General features: G+C 56.4%; 1 protein-coding gene across 3 annotated transcripts in view; it reads right to left on the reverse strand.

Moving 5' to 3' along the window:
• The window catches only part of CAND2 (cullin associated and neddylation dissociated 2 (putative)), a 29684-nt gene that overhangs the window by 9012 nt on the left and 4698 nt on the right, over positions 1-15974 (reverse strand). For all 3 annotated transcript variants that reach the window (XM_070463403.1, XM_020872545.2, XM_070463404.1), the window contains exons 2-10: positions 15199-15342; positions 12099-12253; positions 11297-11420; positions 9572-9837; positions 8045-8150; positions 7722-7864; positions 5238-5530; positions 3983-4124; positions 2130-3632 (exon numbers count right to left, since the gene is read on the reverse strand). In XM_070463403.1, the coding sequence (XP_070319504.1) occupies positions 2130-3632; positions 3983-4124; positions 5238-5530; positions 7722-7864; positions 8045-8150; positions 9572-9837; positions 11297-11420; positions 12099-12253; positions 15199-15342 (2876 nt within the window). The remainder of the gene's footprint in view (positions 1-2129; positions 3633-3982; positions 4125-5237; positions 5531-7721; positions 7865-8044; positions 8151-9571; positions 9838-11296; positions 11421-12098; positions 12254-15198; positions 15343-15974) is intronic.

Here is a 15974-nt window from a genome sequence, read left to right on the forward strand (position 1 = left end):
TGCAGGACAGGAGGGGTGGCATTGGCGGGGGCACAGCAGGTCCCGGACACCCCCGGGCTGGGGGACGCCAAGCTTCCCCTGGCCTCCGTGGGAGATGGGATCGGAACCTCTTCCCACGCAACCCCACACATCCATCTTTGAGGAAGTCAATTACCACTTTCCTTGGCAGCCTGCAATCCCTCCTGAATTCCGGCTGCAGCTGAGACAGTACAACTGCCGGTTCTCAAGCAGCCACCCCAAGGACATGAATTAAGAACAAGAATCCAAGAAGGGGCTCAACCTGAAAAAAGACCTCTGCCCAGGCCTTGGAACTGCGTTCTATTTTTCAGATATTTTTTTAGACATATGATTTCAATTAATCCTAGTCACTGAATAATGTTAGTTTAAATGATTTCAAAATTATTGCTAATCTCCACTTTACAGATGTGGAAGAGAGACCAGAAAGGTTAAAATCAGATCAAAGGTCACACAGCAAGTCCAGAATTCACCAGCTGCTTCTGAGCTCTCTCTGGGCCCCCCTGTAACCTGCATTCTCCAAGGAGAGAGCAGTTGTGCTTCAGATGGGCTAAAATTGCTTAATTTTGCTTTTCTGCTCATTTTCTGAATAGAGAAGCTGCAGAAAGGGAAGGAAATACACTTCCCATCATGGTGGAGGAAATTAATTGGCCATCTCTCTCTCCTCTCCACCTCCCACCCCTCTAGCGCACAGCACTGAATGGGTTAAGGCTGTTTCCACCCACAGACTTTAGTTCAAGACTTGGGACAAAGTTTACAAGTTGATGCATGGGTATGAGACAGTGAGTTACAGACTTCAGACTTGCAGCTTTTTTCCTTTCTCTTTCCACTCTGACTGGCTCCTAAGAAGATTGAGGGTAGCTGGTGAAGATAATACACGTAGAATAGGATTAAGTGAATTAAGAAAAATGAGGCCAAGGGCAAAGTGAGATGGAGACCAGAGTGAGGGGCGTGCAGAGAGAGGCAGTCCCATGAACTTGCTGGTACTAGGCGGCTGATCTGGCTCCAAGCGTCCCACAGCCGGCGGTAAAAAGGAAATGTGGCTGGTTAGCTGGATCAACAGTGGATGTGAGGCCCAAGCAAATCTGAGTTATGAAAAGGCAGGGCTCAGACTTCCCTGGTGGTCCAGTGGTTAAAAACCCACCTTGCAATGCAGGGCACATGGGCCCAATCCCTGGTCTGGGAAGATCCCACGTGCCAAGAAGCAACGAAGCCCCACCACAACTAGTGAAAGCCTGTGCACTCCAACAAACACCCAGTATGGCCAAAAATAAATTTCTTTTTAAAAAAGGAAAGAAACTGCCCCGCATCCCGAGACCCTCGCCTCCCAAGGTTTCTCATGAAGAGCCCCGGGGGTGTAACAGGCGATGTCCTCAACGTGCTCGCCCTGTCCACACAGCAGCTTCTACACCAGCCACCCAGTAAGGGCCCAACCGGAACCACTAACACAGCAACGACAGCACATACGAACAGTACGAATTAGGTACCACCCACCAGACCAAGCACTCTGCCTGCATTATGTCAACCAACCCACCACTGACCATGTGGAGACCAGCAGACCAGCTCTGGGCCCAGAGGCCTTTCACTCCCAGGGGCTTTGATCTGCCCCAGGGCCCACCATCCACCTGCTTGCCTTCTTCCTCCATGAGCTGCGGAACATCCTGACGCACTCTGACCCCACGACATGACACCTGCCCTCCTGACCCTGTCCCTGGCCCTCTCCGGGCCACAGGGCCTGGCACTCTGAGTCCATGTTTACACTTGCTCCTGGTCTGCGCCAGCCCAAATGAGCTGCATTCTGCACCCTGCCGTCTCTGGCCCCTCAGAGAACCGCCTTTATCAACCTTCACCGGGGGCACGTGGCCGCTGACAACACCCAGTGGCATCTTGAGAAGTTTACTTGTTGGAAGGACACATCAAGGATTGTGTCCCCTCTGTCCCAGAGGGTCCCCCTGAGTCTCAGGAAACACTGTTTTTAACGGCTCCTCTGCACTGTCTTATCAACACCATGTCGCTCAGACCCCATCACCTGCACGAGCTCACCCACTGTGGACCTCCTGGGCGCACTGCCCACTTCCGATCTGGGCTGCCTTTGCCCATCCCCAGGCCCCTACCTGCAGCGAGTTGCTTCCGGAACCGGGGCAGGAGGAAGGGAGGGTTTACGAGGACAAGCTTCCCGATGCACTCGGCCACCACCCCCCGGGTGCCCTCCTCGGCGCCCTCGCAGCGCTGGAACAGCAGGGCCCAGATGTCCTCGGCGTAGGGCTTCAGGCTGTCGGGCTGGGCGGCCCCCAGGGCCTCCCGCAGCGAGTGCAGCAGCAGGTACTGCCTCCGGGGCTCGGCCTCCATCTGCCCCAGCAGGAAGGGCAGGAAGTCGGGCAGGTTCCCCGCGCCCACGCGGCCCAGCGCGTAGGAGGCGGCCGCCCTCACGTCCTCACTGGGCGAGCCCAGGGCTTCCAGGAGCACCGCCTTCAGCTCCCGCTGTGGGCCCGGCCCGGCCACCTGGCCCACCTCGGCCAGCGACAGGAACGCCAGGACCTTGACCCCAGGGCTCGAGCTGGGCGACCTGGCATCACTGACCAGGCGGTTGGCCGTGCCCGCCGCCTCCTGGGGACAAGCCGCGGCGAGGGCCGCCACGCAGCGGGCCAGCGAGTGGAACACCTGCTTGTGCAGGCCGGGCCCGCCGTCCGCCGCCTGATCGTACACAGGCGCCGTGAGCAGGCCGATGAGCTTGGCATAGTCCACGCATGGCGGCCGGGTCCCCACCAGGGCCTGCAGGAAGCCTTCGGTGGCCGCCAGGACCCCAGCTGGCAGCAGGGGCGAGCGCAGCAACCGCAGCAGCTCGGCCAGCACGGGGCCGCTGACCTCGGCCATGGAGGCCGGCTGGGCACGGGTCACAGTAGCAAGGAAGTCCACGGCCAGCTGGGCCACATGCATGTCGCTCTCGCTGACCAGGGCGGGCAGCTCAGCCAGCACAGCCCGCACGGCAGACGGCGGGAGACCGGGGCCCTGGCTCTGGGCCAGCGCGGCCAGGGCCGCCAGCGTGGCCAGCCGCAGCGCCCGCTGGTTCTTGCGCAGGAAGGAGGCCAGGATGGGCAGTGCCTCGGCCAGGATGGGCTGCAGGTTGAGCCGCAGTGGGGACATGGCCACCAGCGTCAGTGCCTTGACAGCCGAGAGCCGTGTGATTTCGTTCCGCAGGCGGTCCAGGAGGAGCAAGAGCGACGGCTCCAGGTCGTCCCCGAGTCGGTCGCCCAGGTGACCCACGAGGTGGCCCATGCAGGAGATGGCCCGCTCCTTCACCTCCTGGTCCAGGTCGGTGGCCCGAAGCCGGGCCAGGGTGGCCGCAGACATCTCTCCAACGTAGGGCTCGGGGTCCAGCCTCCGAGGCGCATCCAGTGGCCACAGTGCCCTCACCAGCTCCTGGAGCACCAGCAGGGCCTCTGCTGCGATCTTGTAGAAAGGGTCGGCCACGCAGGCCATCACTGGTGGCAGGAGAGTGGGCAGGTGGGGCTGGAAGGCCTCGGCCGGCTCTGTGCCCAGCAGCCCCTGCAGGAAGGCCAGGGCGTCCATCCGGATGGTGGAGGAGCTGGAGCGGTCCGCCAGCGAGAAGACAATGCCTGTGGGATGGGTGCCCAGGTTACCAGGACACGCACCCTGACCCAACTCAGCGCTCCCTGGATGCAGGGGTGGAGGACCCGCAGGCGTCTGAGCTGGACCCAGGCACTGGGCCCTTACGCAGCAGCAGGTCCTGAGAGGTCAGGGCTCGGCCGGGGCCAGGGCTGAGGATACAGGCCAGGAAACTTACACGGAAACAGGACAGAGGGCCTGCACCCCAGCCCTGTGCTCACTGCTGGCAGTGGGGAGTCGCTGTAGGTTGTTGAACGGTGCTACCAGCAGGGAGTGAGGCTGGGGGCTGGGTTCGGGGAGAAGCCCGGAAGAGCAGACCCCAGGTTCCAGGGCGCCCTACCTGCTACCAGCACGGGCATGTGCTCCGCCAGGCTGCCCGGGAGGACGCCCGCCAGCTCGGTGAGGAGGCTGAAGCAGCCCTGGCGGGCCCTGGCACTCCGGTCTTTCAGCTGCCGCTGCAGGGCCTTCATCACAAGAGGCACCTGTGGGCAAGTCAGGGGCGAGAAGGCCAGTGACCACCCAGGAACCCACACACCCCACCCACTACTGGGGGGCTCTGCCCAGGCAGCTGACGAGGGACCCCCAGCATGTGGAGGGGATCATTCCACACTGAGCTCCCCATCACTCGCTCTGCGCCAGACACCTCACTCCACACTCACCCTCTGAGGGGGGCATGAGTCCTGAGCCCACCTGACACCTGGGAAACAGGCACAGAGCTGAAATGAGCAGCTCAAGGTCACCAGACTGGGGGCCCCTCCCGCTTCCTCAGCTGGATTCCCTCCCTGATGAGATCCCCCACTCCCGAGGTTCAGATCCCAGTGAAGCAATGACTCCCAGATCTACATCTGATACCAGACTTGTGTGCTGCCTGCCCACCTGCCATCTCAACTCGGGCATCCAATGAGGACTTTGAATAAATGTCCAGAACAGAACTCCACTCATTCCCCGCGCCACCATCTCGGGGACTGTACTTCATGCTCTAGCCAGAGCCCAGAAGTCACATGACATCTCCCAGCCCCTCGCCTTCCACATCCATCTGCAAACCCAAAAAACTACATCTCGGGGCTTCCCTGATGATCCAGTGGCTAAGACTCTGCACTCCCAGTGCAGGGGGCCCAGGGTTCAATCCCTGGTCAGGGAACTAGATCCCACATGCTGCAACTAAGAGTTGCCACAACTAAAGATTCTGCATGCCACAACTAAGACCCAGTGCAGCCAAATAATTACCTAAATAAATATTTTTTTAAAAAAGGAAAAAAACTACCTCTCAAGTCCAACCTCCTGCCTTTCACCTACACGGCTGCAGTGGTCTCCAGTCCATCACAATCCATTTCCCACATGGCAGCCACAGTGAACCTTTTCAAATGTGAATGGGATACCATATTCCCCCTCCTGTGGCTTCTACCCTCTTAGAATAAAACTGAACCCCCTTCCTGTGGCCTAGAATCCTACTTGTGCTACTGGCTATCTGCCCGAGACTGTGCGGTCCAGGCACTTCATACAAAAGGCCAGGCACACAGCGGGTGCTCAATACACACACTTCGGAAGTGAAGAGGTGGGGGGCAGTGGGCGGAGGGAGGGGCAGGCAGGCATACCTGTCCTCGCAGCATCTGGAGGTTGCTGCTGGTCTGGGTGGGCTCCTCCATGACCTCCAGCCACCCCTTTGGGGGCCGCGTCTGCCGCAGCAGCACGATGTAAGCCCCAAACACGTCGGCCTTGACGTTCTCCTCGCGCTCCTTGAAGCGGTGGATGAGTGCGGGCGCCAGGGCGCAGTGGAAGTCAGGCAGCAGGTCGGGCCGAGAGTCGATCAGGGCTGCCAGGCACTTGGCTGCTGCCCGGCGCACCTTCCAGCTCATGTCGTCGTCATCGCTGTATTCCTCCTCACTCTCTAGGGCAGGAATCAGGACACCCGTGGAGGCCTGTGCACCGAGGCGGGGAGCCGCCAGCCCCACCCAGCTGGTCTTCCAGGACAGAGGGGTGAGAAGTGAGGGGGCAGTGAGGAGGGCTCGGGTGGGGCTTCCCCTTTCCATGTAGCCCGCCAGGCTCCTCCGTCCATGGGATTCTCCAGGCAAGAATACTGGAGTGGGTTGCCATGCCCTCCTCCAGGGGATCTTCCTGACCCAGGGATTGAACCTGGGTCTCCTGCATTGCAGGCAGATTCTTTACCATCGGAGCCACCAGGGAAGCCTCCATGGTCACTACTTGTAACTATTAAGAAGTTGCTGCTTAGTCGCTAAGTTGTGTCCAACTCTGTGACCCCATGGACTCTGTGACCGCCAGGCTCCTCTGTCCATGGGGATTTTCAGGCAAGAATACTGGAGTGGGTGGCCATTTCCTTCTCCAGGTTAATGAGGACCTGCTGTGTGCTGGGGATGGCGCCAGACAGGGAACTAGCTGGAGGTAAACCAGGGTCCCCCCATCTGCCTTCAGACCCTTGACTGCTGTGACTGCATCCAGGAAAAACTGACTCCCAAGTGAGGATTTAGGAAATCCATTTGGGGCACAAGACCTGTCCTTTGGCTGCAGGACTGGCTGTGTGATGTTTCGTTTACTCGGCTTTCAGAAGGGAGGCAACAGCTCCCCCGCCCGGGGCAGGGTCCCGATTCTGGCTTCCAAGCAGGACTACCAGTGAGAGAAGCTGTGTTCGTGTGGCTCTTCGCTCTCCTAGCTCTGCTCAGAGGCCAGAACGCGAGTCTTCACCCCTCAGGAATAAAGGTGTCTTGAGGCTCTTCTGTAGATACGAGTAAGGCTCAGAGAGGGTGAGAGATTCTCCTGAGGACACACAGCTAGAAGCAGCAGAGCTGAGTAAGGCCCACCCATACACACGGGGGAGACATATATGAGGCTCAGAGGAGGACGGTCCTACCTAGGGACACCGCAGCCAGAGGCTCAAAGACCAGCGTGTGCCTACTCACTCTGCTCTGTAGAGAACTCAGACTCTCAGAGAGCTGCATCTGGACAAACCATGGTGGGCCAGGGGGACGGTCCCCCAGATGTGCCTTGTCAGCTCAGCAGATGGTCCCCCTGACGCCCCCTTGTTTGTTATCTCCACCCCTCACCCCTCGTCACCCATGAAGAAACACCCAGAGCTCCTAGATACTAACAAGAAAATGTCCAATCTCCTTGGCCTGCGACTTGAGGCCCCTACATGCCTGTCCAATCTCATCTCCCACCACTGCAGCTCGCTCAGAGTACCCCACCAGGACATAAGTCTCTTGCCTCCATCAGTGCCTCCAGGGTCCAGGGGCATCCCCGAGTGACAGACAGGACCACAGGCACAGAAGGAAAGAAGCTATTGAGTCCATTCCCCACCCAGGCATCTCTCCCTGTTAGTGCCAATCAATCCATCATCAGAGCTTCACATGGCTGGGGTAAAGCAATGGCTCTTGGACGCCACAACTCAAAGGGTACAGAGGGACTTCCCTGGGGGTCCGGTGGCTAAGAGTCCACCTGGCAATGCAGGGGATGCAGGTTCAATCCTTGGTCAGGGAACTTAGATCCCATATGACTTGGGGCAACTAAGCCCAAGCACTGCAACTGAGTCCACACGCTCTGGAGCCTGCACACTGCAATGAAAGATCTTGCATGATACAGCAAAGATCCCACGTGTGGCAACTAAGACGACGTAGTCAAATATAAAATTTTTTTAAAAAGGGTGCAGAGATGGCAGCATGAGATGGGGGAGTCTGGCAGACATGGCTCCAAGTCCCAGCTATGCCCCTTCCTCGCTGTATGATCTCAGGCAAATCTCTAAGTCTCAGTTTTCTTGTCTGAAACATGGGCATGATAATAAATATCAGGTTTTCCAGGTTCATCGTAAGGAACATGAAACAAGAGGGCGCTCTGGACATCAGGAGATGCTCAGTAAACAACGGCTATCATGACTCACTCGTGATCTGTGCAGTCAGAGAGTGTGGGGGCGACAGAGGATCTGGATTTCCAAGGGCGGGACTGGAGCCCCAGGAAGAGTTGCGATCAGGATGGGGGCACCAAATGTGGCCCCTGTCTTCGGCTGGGGGGCTCATGGGGAGGCTGAATCTATTCCCACCCACCCGCCCAAGGACAAGCCGGCTGCCCACCTTGCTCACTGAACTCGCTGTCCTCGGTCTCCATCTGCTCCTCGTCCTCGTCACTGTCGTAGTTATAGTTGGGGTCATGCTTTACATACTGAAGGCAGAGGCTGGTCACGTTGGGCACGTGAGGGCCCATTTCCTTGGGGCACCTGTGGGTGAGGTGGGGGAGGCTCTGCTGGACCCAGGCATGACAGGGTCGGGGGGTGAAGCCCAGGGGTAGGCCCCAAGATCTGACTGCTTTGAGGTCAGCATCTTGTGCCCACTCCATCCCTACCAACTTCTCAAAGAAACCCCAGGGCCCCCATTTCTAGGACCCCCGCTGCACCTACTTCCTCAGGAAGGCCTCAAAGGCCTGGAGGCAGGACTCCCGAAGTTCGTCATCATCCAGGTTGCAGAACTCCTCCACCAGGGGCACCAGGCGGTCCAGGTGGGCCCCTGCGGGACCAGGTGGGTCACTGAGGCAAGGCCAGTCCATCTCCCGGGCTCCCCCAGCCCACGGCAATCAGCCTGTGCCTGTCCCTGCCGCCTTGGCCACTGCAAATGTACCTCAGAGGCTTCAGCAGAAGTGGGTTGTAGCCCAGACTCAGCCCCATCTAAGCTATGGGACCTTGTTAAACACAACCCTTGTTTAACCTCAGATCACTCATCTTCACAGTAGGGATAACAACGCCCACCAGGCAGAGAGTTTGTCAAGATTATCAATAAAATGCAAATAAAGATGTGCCTGGCACAGAACAGGCACTCGATAAGTGGCAGCTGTTGTCAAAACTATTATTCATGTTCTTGATTATCTCCTGTGCTAGGCTGTAGCCCTGGGTGAGGAAAGTGAGGAGACAGCCACTGCCCTTATAGACCAGGCTAGAGGGGCCCCCTGCCTGGTCCCTGGGCTTCAGAAGGAACTCCAGCTAAGCCCTTCTCCAGCTACACCCTTCCCTACTTTCCTGCCCAGTCAACCCTGAACCCACGTCTGGTCTTGTGCAGGTCTCTTTTCCAGGTCCATGCTTCTGAGGGTGGCCAAGGGGTGGCTGCCGTTGGGGAGACGTCGACAGATTTGGACGGGAGGCTGGGGTCTCCGTGTGTGCTTGTAAGGGCCCTTGCAGCGAGAGAGCCAGAGGGGCGGGAGGGCAGACTGTGGCCGCTGTACTTACACTGCCTTGTTCTAGCCTAGACTAACTCCAAGGAGTTCGAGAATAAACTCAAACCTGATCGCTGAATTCCATTTCTAAACAACTAACCTCTGGTGACAGAAAGGAGATCAATGGTTCCCTATGGTGGGGCCTGGGAAGGATGGGCTGCAAAGAGACACAAGGAAACTTCCAGGGGTGATGGAAATGTTCTGCATCTTGATTGCGGTGGCAGTTTCAGTGGTATATGGAAAGGTCAAAACACACCGAGGTGCACACTTTAACTAGAGTGGTGTGTTGTACACACATCATCCCTCAATAAAGTTTTTTGAAAATTAAAACCTTATTAATCACCTAGGTTGTTATTAAGGTACAGTTGTCAAAACAGGACGACAGAACATATTTTACTTAAGTCTTGGGGCATGACTTACAGCTACCCGCGCGAGCCTCTGGGTTGGGCTCAGAAGCAGGTCAAGCTCGGGGCCCACCTGGCTGCCTCTTGAGACCACCCTTTCTCTTCCAGGTGCTCCAGCCCCGCCCCTCTCCTCCTCACCTCCCCACCCAACCACATCCCCTAACCAAGGAGGTGGCGCAACCAAGCCTCGCCCCTTGGCCCAGGCCCCTCCCCATCCCAGCACCCCTGTCCCACGCCCAGCCCCTTAGCCCAGGCCACACCCCTCTCCAGCAACCCGTCCTCCGCCCCGCCCCTCGCCGTGGGCCCCGCCCCCTTACCCAGGCGGTGGCCTGCCTGGCGGCCAATGCTGCCCAAACACTGGATGAGGGTGCGGATCGCCGCGGGGCTGGCTGGCGCGCGTGGGCCGGGCAGCCGGTCCAGCAGGTGGTCGGCGAGCTCCACGAAGAGGTCGGTGCTGCAGGCGGCCGCCAGGTGGCCGAGCGCCCCAACGGCCCGCTTGCGCACGGCCAGGCGTGGACTGCTCAGCTGCGGCAGCAGACAGTGCAGGAGGCTGGCGTGGAAGGCGCCCAGCGGAGCTCCCAGCCTGGGGAGCCGGAGGGGGCGTCGGGCGGGGCCCAGGCGGTGGACAGCCTGGGCTGGGCACCTCCCCTCTCCCCAAGGGCCTCTGGCCTCCTCCCCATTATGACAACCCAGTGGTCCTAGGTAGACAGGAAGGTTCCCTGCAACTGTGTGAAGTGATTCCTTATTTTCACAGGAGAGGAAGCAGAGAGGGGAAGGGCTTTCCTCAAGCCCTCTCTGCCCACCTGGGGAGGAAGCCAGATGTACTGGGACCTGGGGGACTCCAGTGAGCTTTCCTGACTTCCCCCGAGCCTGGGCCCTGCCTCATTGCTCATCCTCACTCACTCACACTCACTGAGAGCAGACCGATCTCCAGTGTAGCTCTGCCTAATTCCTCCAGTGGCTTCCCAGTAACCCTGGGATGAGCTGAGCTCCCGGCTCAAGGCAAGAGAGAACAGCAAAGAATGGTTTCTGCACACAGAAACGCAGCCCGTTCCCACCCTGGCAGCTCCCATCCCTCCAAGCCAGGCCTGTGCCTTTCCCATCCCATACGTGTCCTGAAACCTTTCCTCTCACTCCACACCTACACATTAACCTCACCCTCCCATCTCTCTCTGTCCAGCACAGACCTCTTTCCTGGGTTTCACGTATTCACCTACTAGAAAAGCTATCACCCCACATGACACCCCACAACCCCCAGAGACCCCATATCTTCGATGGCCTCTGTCCTCTGAGCCGAGGGTCCTCCCCATCCAGGGTCCCTCTATGCCCACCCACGTCTGGCCAAGTCCTGCCCATCCTTGAAGAGTCAGCTAACTGGACTCGCTTTGGGACGGTTCCCCCTTCCTCAGCCGGGTGAGGGTCTCCTTATCCGAGCTCCTACTGGCCCTGCTCTTAGCCATGCTGTTGTTCTTACTGCACTCACAGATTTACGTATCTTTGAGCTTTTCCCTAGAGGCGGCTTCCCTTGTGGCTTAGCTGGTAAAGAATCCGCCTGCAATGCAAGAGACCCTGGTTCGATTCCTGGGTCGGGAAGATCCCCTGGAGAAGGGAAAGGCTACTCACTCCAGTATTCTGGTCTGGAGAATTCCATGGACTATACAGTCCATGGGGTCGCAAAGAGTCAGACACGACTGAGCGACTTTCACTCACTCACTCACTCACTCACTTGAGGCGGCCAAGACCCAGCCAACTCCATCCTCCCAGCACTGGTCTAGTAGATGTTCAAATCTTGAGAGGCTGAATGAACACTTTAGAAACATGCAGTGCAATTGAAAACACTGGCCCAGCTGGTTCCTCATGTACAGACTAGTGAGGAGAACTTGGTGACAGTCAAGTTCTCCTGGGACACTGCTGGGGCGATTAAAGGGCCCTGAGCACAGGGCCTGCGGTACAGTAAGTGCCCACTCCATGAAGCCGAGTCCCTCCCTGTCCCCTTGCCACCCCTCCCTGTCATCCTCGTTGTTCAGGGTGGCCTCCCGCACCTGCTCAGCATGTCAGAAAGGATGTCCAGGGCTTCCAGCTGCACGGCCACGTCCTCCTGCTGGGCAATTGCACTGGTGAGCTGGCCGGTGATCTTCCGGCACACGCTGGAGGCCAGGCTGGAGCCTGCACAGAGCGCAAGGTGGGCGCGGTGAGGCGCAGGGCCGCCTCCACCTGTGGCTGGCCTTTGCTCTGGTTGCATCCCTGAGGCCACATCCCCCAACCCCCAAAGGGTGCTGACCAGAGAAGGCCGGACTTCCAGGGTTCAGCCAAACTAAAGGAGACTGCTGGGGAGCTGAGGACCCGAGGGCAGACCTGCTAGGTGGCCCACCTCACATCTGACCCCTCTGCCCTCTGCCTTCCAATGAGGAGTCTTTCCCAGACTCCCTGGCGGCCTGGAGGGGCCGGGTGACCACGTTCTGGCCAGTGAGATACAGGTCAGTGTCTTCTGGGGAAACATGCGCTTTACTTATAAAGGGCAAGAGAAGTGGGGAGAGACTTTAGCCCTGTCCTAACTGAGCTTCTCGGTAAATCGCTGCAAAAATGGAGTGGCTGATCCCTTCCGAGTGAAGTGAGAAAAGCAACTCCCCATGTCTTCAAGCTGCCATTAGTTAGACTGTGTTAACTGCAGCGTCTAAGAGCATCTCTGAAACACAGCCATGAAGTTAAGCAGACGTGAGTCTGAATTCCCTGCTACTTACCAGGCTGACCTGGGCTAAGTCCCTTCACCTCTCTGAGCCTCTGCTTCTTCAATCATAAACTAGGACAAGTAACAGAAGCACCTGGTCCCTGGGACCTGGGTACCTGTGGCTGCAGTGGGGAGCTCCGACAGGACGGTCTTGAGGCCGATGCCAGCGATGTCTCGGAGCTGCTCCTTGTCTGACCGCATGTTGGCACAGAGGGCGTCCACGATGGTCTCCACCTGGTACTCCTTCACTTTGCCCACCAGAGGACCCAGGCTGAGCAGGGAGGGAGGGAGTGTAAGAGCCCAGGCTCAACCCGAGTTGGGGTACCCCTTAGGTCCCCTCAAGGCTGTGGGGCCACATGTGCTGAGGAAAAGACTCAGATCAACAAAGGACTCCCTATTTTGCCAGAAAGAGAGGTACCCTCTGGCTATGCTGACCTACTGCCTGACACCTCCCAAAACTGCATCTCCTCCTGGATTTTGCATCTCAGTCCATGGCTAAAACATCGAACCCGGAACCTCAGCTGGAAACCAAGGAATGCCCCGGAGCACGGTTCTCAAACTTCCGCGTGTATCAGAATCATCTAGAGGACTCATTCAAACACAGACTGAACCCCAGATTTTCACCCCACCCCAGATTTTCAGACTTAAGGGGTCTAGGTAGGGGCCTGAAAATGGACATTTCTAGTAAGTTTGTGGTAGATGGTCCAGGGACCACACTTTGAGAACTTCTGCCTTAGAGGCTTGCTTCTCCGAGGGTGGTCACAGATCAGCCTCATCAGCTCTATCAGGAGACGCAGAGATGCAGAGCTTAGGTCCCACCTGAGAGCTCCTGTACTAGAATCTGTGCTTCAACAAAACTGCCAGGTGACTGGAAAGCACATTAAAGCTGAAGAACCGCAGAGGGCTTCCCTGGCGGCTCAGGGGTAAAGAACCCGCCTGCAAATGCAGGGAACACGGCTTCGATCCCTGATCCGGGAAGATCCCACACGCCTTGAAGCAACGAAGCACCGTAACCACTGAACCTGTGCTCTGGAGCCTGGGAGCTGCAACTACCGAGCCCGCATCCCCCAGAGCCCATGCTCCACAATAAGAGAAGCCCCCGCTCTCTGCAGTTAGAGAAAGCCTGTGCCCAGCAGCAGAGACCCACCACAGCCAAAAATAAAAATAAAATTATTTTTAAATTAGAAAAATAAAAACCGCACGAGACACACTGCTTCTCAGCCTTAAGTCTGCACTGCCATCACCTGGGGCCTTTTAAGAAATTGTTACCCGCGTACCAGCCCCAGAGTGTGAGTTAAATGGTTTCAGGTGTGGCCTGGACACTGGGGAGTTGTTTTTTTTTTTAATTTCCCAGGTGATTCTAACAGGCAGTCAAGGCTGAGGACCTCTAACCTAAGAGTGGTTCCCAGATGACGGTGTACATTAGAATGCAGATTCTTGGGTGCACAGCCTCATCTGCCTGGCCCGACCCCCTCCTGAATTAGAATGCCTGGGTGGGGAGCACACAGTTTAAACAAGGGGCTCACGTGTCTGCAGTGCACACGAGTTTGCAAAACTCTTCTTTCTCTAAGAAATCATGGGTCCTCCCACTCAACTTCCTGTAGCACTGGTTCCCAGTAGAGGTAATAACTGCTCTGAGGGGTGTTTTGGAAATTTACTGGCAGGCCTTCTATTAGTTATGCTCATCATAGCTAATGAGATGGCACTTCTGGCTTTTACTGAAGGGAGAGAGGGGAGGCCGGGTGTGACAGAAAGACAATATTGCAAAACCATGTTTCTTGTCCTGCTGGAGCTTCTAACATCCCACTGGGCAGTCACACAGGTAAAAAGTCTTTCTATAATTATCTGAGTCCTAAATGAAATTATATGTAATTTCGTTTTACATATAAACACAAAAATACTTTTTTGTACCATTTTAATATACTCTAAAATTTCCAAAAAATGCAGTTATCAAGTAACTTGAAGGAAGATTGTAGTTTGTTGTTCTGGAAAACTTTACTGGGAAATGGTCACCATTTTAGAAATCTCCTAAAAGCAATGCCACTGTGCTAGTATTTGAGTCCCCAGCATCCGTACCTGTCTCCACCTGCTTCCTGCCTCAGCGCTGACAGCAAGCCGACACTCTGGTGCAGGCTCCCCATAACTTTATTACATGTTGATGTGCCTGAGCATTTACGCACTGAAACATAGACTATCTTACTAGCAACTGCGTTCCTCTTTTTCCTTTATGTGCCTGTTTAGGGCATTATATAAAGTGTTTTGTAATCATGGGTAGAGGCAGGTGCTAGTATGCATGAATTTCATTTCATGGTAAGAAAAGAGTATTTCAGATTTTGTGTTATAAAGAGGGGTTACTGCTTTTGCTAGTAGGAAACCAGTCCACCTGATCTCAATTCCACTGTCAGAGGGACGACCAGACCACAAGCCTGAGCATGTCTTGTTCACCCGTGAGACTCTTTACTGAATTCCTCCACTCTTGGGGTCAAGTTGAAATTCACATAACCCATCTTGCTTTTTCAACTCTAGGGGCAACCGGCGAAGTCTCAGGATCACACCTCATGATGCCAGTGGCAAAGACCCCCGTGTTCTTTCACCCCCACCATTTCTGTACATGCCAGCCTGACTTTCCAGCTGCCAGCATCTACATCTGTATCTGAGGGTTTTCTCTACCTGGAGATGTCAAGAAATGCATAACCCCCTGCCTACCCCAGAAGCAGCCCTCAACCAAGGAAAGCTGGCAGGTGGGACCACCTTGAAGGTCATGTCTTACACTGTGTTCCAGGGACACCCCCAGGGTTAAGCACCACTTGCCCACATCGGTAAGCTGCTTGAGAAGTCATGCTTTATTGCTTTCCTTCCACCAGCTTCCTGGGATCGCTTCCCTAATAAACTTACACGTGAATCCCTGCAGCAGGGTGTAACTGTACCCTGTACTTCCGGGAGAAGCCAGACCAAAGCACTGTCCCACTCCACTGGTTCTCTAAGGAGTCGCTCCGTCGTGTCCAACTCTTTGCAACCCCACAGACTGTAGCCCGCCAGGCTCCTCTGTCCACGGATTCTCCAGGCAAGAATACTGGAGTGGGTTGCCAGCCCCTTCTCCAGGGGATCTTCCCGACCCAGGGAGGCGCTCCAAGAACTTCTCAGCCAGTCCTTCCCCAGTGGTTGGACCCCCAAAGGGGCAGGGACCCCCCGGCTCCCAGCGGGGCCAACACTTACCACTTGACCGCCAGGTTCTGCACCTCCCCATTCTTGTCCTCCAGCAGCCGGAGCAGCATCTTCACCACCTTGCGCTCACTGTCCTCGTCCAGCTGGATGGAGTCCTTCTGAAGCTCCGACATCAGGTCACTGGTGGCCATGAACCTGGGCAGGGAGGGCGGAGGGGCATTGCCGAGCAGGCCCGGGCCCTGGTGACTTGGGCAGTACCCTTGCAGTTCCCCCAGGAGCACATGTTGATACAAAGGGGCAGTCAAGAGCAGGTGGATTATCTGGGCTGTGGGCACGGCTAGGCTATCACAAGGAGTCCTGTGTGTGACAATACACTGACTTCCAGATTCTCTTGTTTGAATACAGCTGCATCTACAGTCTATGGTTTTTCCAGTAGTCATGTACCGATGTGAGAGTTGGACCATAAAGAAAGCTGAGCACCAAAGAACTGATGCTTTCGAACTGTGGTGCTGGAGAAGACTCTTGAGAGTCCCTTGGACAGACAAGGAGATCAAACCAGTCCATCCTAAAGGAAATCAACCCTGAATATTCATTGAAAGGACTGATGCTGAAGCTGAAACTCCAGTATTCTGACCACCTGATGTGAAGAATCTGACTCACCAGAAAAGACCCTGATGCTGGGAAAGATTGAAGGCAGGAGGAGAAGGGGACGACAGAGGACGAGACAGTTGGATGGCATCACCGACTCAATGGACATGAGTTTGAGCAAACTCCGGGAGATAGTGACGTGCTGCCTGTGGTGGCAAAGAGTAGGACACGGCTGAGCA

The sequence above is a fragment of the Odocoileus virginianus genome, unplaced genomic scaffold (genome assembly GCF_023699985.2).
Source record: "Odocoileus virginianus isolate 20LAN1187 ecotype Illinois unplaced genomic scaffold, Ovbor_1.2 Unplaced_Contig_2, whole genome shotgun sequence".
Classification (NCBI taxonomy): Eukaryota; Metazoa; Chordata; class Mammalia; order Artiodactyla; family Cervidae; genus Odocoileus; species Odocoileus virginianus.